At 39.2% G+C, this 5,607-nt stretch overlaps 1 protein-coding gene and 1 long non-coding RNA gene across 2 annotated transcripts in view; one reads left to right on the top strand and one right to left on the bottom strand.

Annotated features, from left to right (window-relative positions):
* LOC112486480 (uncharacterized) overlaps positions 1 to 5,607 on the top strand; it is a 10,933-nt gene that overhangs the window by 3,184 nt on the left and 2,142 nt on the right. The gene's annotated exons all lie outside the window — the stretch shown is intronic.
* LOC103397759 (tricarboxylate transport protein, mitochondrial) overlaps positions 3,435 to 5,607 on the bottom strand; it is a 13,019-nt gene continuing 10,846 nt past the window's right edge. The window contains exons 5-9 of the mRNA XM_008336129.3: positions 5,007 to 5,091; positions 4,781 to 4,885; positions 4,051 to 4,166; positions 3,877 to 3,950; positions 3,435 to 3,623 (exon numbers count right to left, since the gene is read on the bottom strand). Of these exons, the coding sequence (XP_008334351.1) occupies positions 3,509 to 3,623; positions 3,877 to 3,950; positions 4,051 to 4,166; positions 4,781 to 4,885; positions 5,007 to 5,091 (495 nt within the window). The 3' untranslated portion in view covers positions 3,435 to 3,508. The remainder of the gene's footprint in view (positions 3,624 to 3,876; positions 3,951 to 4,050; positions 4,167 to 4,780; positions 4,886 to 5,006; positions 5,092 to 5,607) is intronic.

The following is a 5,607-nucleotide window of genomic DNA, read 5'->3' as shown; positions in this document are numbered from 1 at the left end:
CCAAGACAGCCCCACAACATCCAGAGACTTGAGGACTGGGAGGATCAGCTGCTGAGTCCTCAGCCTCAGCTCCCTCCATGGAAGGCGTGTCAGTGGGATTGAGGAGATCCTCGAAATATTCCTTCCACCTCCCGACGACATCCTCAGTTGGACTGATGGACACCCTTACGCTTGAACATGGTGTTTGTTATGGACAAACTGTGACTAGCACAGAAGTCCAATAACAAAACACCACTCGGATTTAGATCAGGGAGGCCGTTCTTCCCAATCACGCCCCTCCAGGTGTCACTGTCGCTGCCCACGTGGGCGTTGAAGTCCCCCAACAGGACGATGGAATCCCCGGGAGGAGCACTGTCCAGTACCCCTCCCAGTCCCCGACAACATAGCTCATAGGTTCATTCGGATACTCAAACCCCTCCACCACGTTAAGGTTGTGGTTCAAGGAGGAGTATAGGATTTACAGAAAGTGTGCAATAATTATTTATTATAAATTTGTGCACCCTTGTTGTTTTATTGATTTGAATACCTTCAGCACTAATTACTGGAACACAAAATGTGTTTGGTAAGCTCATTGACCCTTGACCTACATACACAGGTGAAGCCAATCATGAGAAAGGGTATTTAAGGTGGCCAGTTGCAAGTTGTTCTCCCCTTTGCATCTTCTCTGAAGACTGGCAACAAGGGAGCCTCAAAACAACTGTCAAATGACCTGAAAACAAAGATTGTTCAACATCATGGTTTTGGAGGTAGGATACAAAAAGGAAATGGATTCCAGTCAGTATCAGCAAGTTCTTGCAAACAATGTTCAAGAATCAGTGACAAAGTTGAAGTTGCGCCGGGGTTGGATACTTCAACAAGACAACGACCCTAAACACCGCTCCAATTCTACCAAAGCATTTATGCAGAGGAACAAGTACAACGTTCTGGAATGGCCATCTCAGTCCCCAGAGCTGAATATCATTGAAAATCTGTGGTCTGTTTTAAAGTGAGCTGTCCATGCTCGATCTACTAAATATTGATGTAATTTTTCTGTTGGGGTGCCCAAATTTATGCACCTGCCTACTTTTGTTTAGGTAATTATTGCACACTTTCTGTAAATCCTTCAACTTCGTTTCAATTCTTAAATATCACTGTGTTTGTTTGCTATATGATATATTTAATTGAAATTGCTGTTCCGAACAACCAATGATCCATAAAGGAAAATGATCAGGGGTGCCCAAACTTTTTCATACCACTGTAAACCATTGTTTCCCAAAGACTCGCCACAGATTATTATTTTTGGGTTGTCTTGCATAATGTTTCCCAGGAGTTTACCAATAATGTCTATTGACTTGGGTCGTGAAGGTTTGTGACTTTTAAAATATGGGTCCCTAGAAAAAAGTTTGGGAAACGCTGGGTTAGAAGACACAGAACTGGAATCCACAGAAGAAGAAAAAAAGTGACCTCCCTGTCTGGTTCTCCTTCTTCCTGTCTCCTATGGTTATCTTCAGCGTGGTACATTTTATCAGACGGAGAGAAAAACACATGAAAAGGAGAGAGGAAAAAAAAACAACAACGTGGATGCTTATGAAAGTTATGGAATGCTCCTTTTTTGAGTGTTTAAATCCCCCACAATGTTGAGTCCAGGATAAAAAAAACAGTTGTTTATTGCACAAGATTAATCACAAGAACTCAGATATATTCATACAAACACACATTGGAATACAATATATGCGTAGTAGTATTTTGACCTGAACTCACAGTAAAAAAAAAAAAAAAAAATCAAACATTTTGGCCCCAAAAAAGTGATTATTTCTGCAGTTTGGAAAATATCATATGTCCATCCATCCCATCCATTTTCATCCGCTTATCCGTTACAGGGTCGCGGGGGCGACACCCAAATCACACTGCACCGTACCAACCCCCCCCCCGAACCTTCCTGCAGGTGGTGAGTCCACTGGAAGGTACCAACCTCCATTGGCCCAGAGGCAATGTCTCTGAGCCACTATATAATATGTGAGTACTTTAATACAATCAAGACGGTACTACATTTAGATTGTAGTGAATTGATACAATAACAACAAATACAACTTGAGCAGAGATTTTTGTAGTAAAAGTAAAACTTTAAAAGAAATTTCACCAACAGTTAGACAGCTACCGATCATGACTGGTGTCGAGTGGAAGTAAATAACAGAAAGTGGTAGCTAGCAAAGAACCAACTCATGTTGTCTTGCACTTGCAATGATATGTTGAGAATATTAAGCTAAGAAAGATAAAGTCTAACGCCAGAGCTGTAAACGTAAAATTTGAAATTCCCTTTGAACATTAGAAACGGCTGAATGGAGTGTTATACATTAATATTACAGTAGGTGTTGATATTTCCCCATTTTTAAAAGCACATATTATAAGTCTCATTACTATTACAATATGATGCTGTTAAATGTATATGAACTTCTCCTTATGAGGTGTACAGTTGGGACAAACCACAGGGTCATGACCCCTGAGATTGAGAAGCACCGCATGGAATTTATTTGAACGTAAAAATAGGTCAACATGTAATTGTGTGGTTTGTGATGTGAAGATCATCTTAGATGATCTATGACTTTAAAAAACTTACTGTCTACAGTTTCACTACATTTCATGACCAACAATGCACCAAAACAATGCAAGTGTGGAAAACAATGCAATAAATAGTACGTATCGTAGCTCTAATTTCATTCATATGGATATAATTATCTTTTTTTTTTAACTATATAAAGCACAAATAAATAATATTCATAAGCGTTCATAATCAGTTGGCTGAGATCACAGTTCAATTTGTTTTTGATGATACTTTTTCACAGTGTATCAGGTTGGTCTTTTGGCACATGAATAAAATATATTAACACATCTCTAATGCTGCTAATAAATTAAGAACACAGTATAAAAATAAATGTGGTATTAAAACTGCAAAATCATTCTAGTAAAAGCTCGTTGATGGAAGCCACTACAGTTGTATGTGACTGTAAACAGCTTCATCGTAGGCACAACACAGAGCAATACTCATTTAAAATATACCTCAGTATGACAGTTGTGTATTGTACTGTAGTATGATTAGTGTATCAGTATACCAGCTGCAAAAAAAAATGTTTTTCACTGAAAGAGCTTTGAAAGTAACTGAAAGTGAAACTAACCAGGTTATTAAGCTTTTTTTTTCTAATATATTTAGGGAGGACCTGTCTGTGTCTGTGTATGTGTGAACCTGTGTGACCCTGACTCTCATCAGCAGTCCACCGAGGCTCCACAGCTGTCTAAACGTTTGTCACACTCGCTCTTTTTCTTTCAGCTCTCGTGAGCTCTCTAACTTCCTGTCTCCTCCAGGAGACACTGATCTAAGTTCAGCTTTGTTCACCTCAACACACTCCGCTTTAAGTTTGACGATACAGCAGAGGGTTATTTTTTTTTTTTTTTTTTTTTACTAAACTTGGATCTGTGTCTGATTCCCGGAAAGCAGGAAGCGGGACACTCTTCGTTGGGTTCACGGAGCGGCTCAGTCCGTCTTCCAGACGGCGTTCAGGACCTTGACCACTTCCTCATAGATGATGAAAACTATGGCCACGTCCAGACAGACGCGGCCCAGACGAGGGACTGTCCCTTTATAGAAACTAGACAGAAGAAAAGAGACAATGTTACAAAGATGAGACACCCCTGGTGTGTCATCACTGTGGGGTAAAGACACTGTTATGACGTGTCTCTGATTCAACGGTTGATCTGAGGACACGGAACGGAACACTTCAGATACAGTATAAAACAACATCACTTGTAAGCTGAGAAAGCAAAGAAAATGGGTTGATGTTTAAAGATAACAGGAAGGAACCTGCCGTGACACCAAACTAAACAGAGTGGGGGCGTACTTACGCGGCCAAGCCTTCATATCTCAGGATCTTCATAGCACAGTCAACTGTGCTTTTATATTTATGAGCCTCCAGACCCTGAGGAAAAGAAAAAGAAAAGAACGGCCACTGTCAGCTTCTGGCAGCGAGAAGAGCTTTTGGATTTATTTTAAACAAAAACAGTCCTCGTATGACCTACCTGCATCCGAGTCTTGATGACATCCAGTGGAGTGTTTCCAAATACACTGGCTGCTCCTGCTATGGCTCCAAAGAGACCGGTCACCAGGGGGTTTATGGCCCTGTTGTGGTCATCACCTGGTGAAAGTTCACGTTACAAGCTCAATTATATGTTACTCACATTAATACTTTACATAGTTCTAAGAGCTTTGACTTCATCTAAACTGATTTGTTGAAATGTTACCTTTTAAAAATAATGATTGTATATACACATATATATGTATATATGTGCATATATATATATAATATATACATATACTGTATATGTATATATACATATGTGTACATATGTGTACATATATAAACATATATATATCAGTGTATATATATATATATCCATTATATATATATGTGTGTGTGTGTATATACATATATATATATATACAGTGAAGGGATTTGCATGTGAAAAATCATTGTATGTAAAATGGTACCAAATACTCCTGCAATACTGCCATGAGGATCCATGGAATGATTCTTATTTATGTTAAATATTTATTTATTGTATTAGTTCAGTAATTATGAATTAATTCTCCAGTTCACCAACATGACTTCAGATATCTGACTTTTTAGTCATAAGTTTCTGAAGTAATCTAACTTTTTGGGGGGGAGGGGTACTACTAAAATTATTTATAAAAATGTTTACTGAATAAATTAAGTTTTGTATTATATTTTTTTATCCTACAGAGACTTACCTTTATACCAGTTCTTCAGAGAGGTCATCACATAGAATCGAATGGCCTGGTTGGAGCCTTGTTTGAGGACAGTGGCGGTGAGACCCTGGTAAGTTCCTCTTAGACCTATGTGAACAAGAACAGCAAGAAGAAAAAGACGGAATTTATGGCTGGATTCCAAGGCTGCACCACCAACTTTGACCAGTAGATGACAGAAAAATCACATGATTTTGATGCTGCTCTTTACCTTGTTGTCTGACTATTTCTCCAACTCCATGGAAGAAACCCCTGTATTTGGGTGACGCTGACGTCTGGTCGTGAATAAATTTCACCTTGAGAGATAAGAAAAGAACAAGTCGGTGGTCATCCAAGCCATCTGTCTTTGCAGATAATAAGTTAAAGGAATTAGAAAAATAAGCTCCAAGAAAAACTGATGTTTTTGGAGAAAGGCAGACATGTGTGATCATCTGATTTATTCTACACTGTTTAGAAATACAGTGGAACCTCCAGATACGAGCAAGTCTTCGAGTAAATTTCGAGATACAAGTAAAGATTTGAGATACCAGCACGCTTACAGACGTCGACGCTAGGTGGCCCAGCAGTTGGAGCAGCCCACGCCGCTAGTGATGTGTCGTTCGCGAGTGATTCGTTCAAAATGAACGAATCTTGAGTCATATGAAATATTTGTTCATATTGAACTCACAAATCACTCACAAATCACTCACACTGAACTAATCTTTCGCCGTGAACTAATCTTTCGCCGTGAACTAATCTTTCGCCGTGAACTAATCTTTCGCCGTGAACTAATCTTTCGCCGTGAACTAATCTTTCGCCGTGAACTAATCTTT

This window comes from Cynoglossus semilaevis, chromosome Z (assembly GCF_000523025.1).
Source record: "Cynoglossus semilaevis isolate Cse_v1.0 chromosome Z, Cse_v1.0, whole genome shotgun sequence".
Taxonomy (NCBI): Eukaryota; Metazoa; Chordata; class Actinopteri; order Pleuronectiformes; family Cynoglossidae; genus Cynoglossus; species Cynoglossus semilaevis.
The sequence above is the reverse complement of the archived record's forward strand: the minus strand, read 5'-3'. Positions and strand labels throughout refer to the sequence as shown.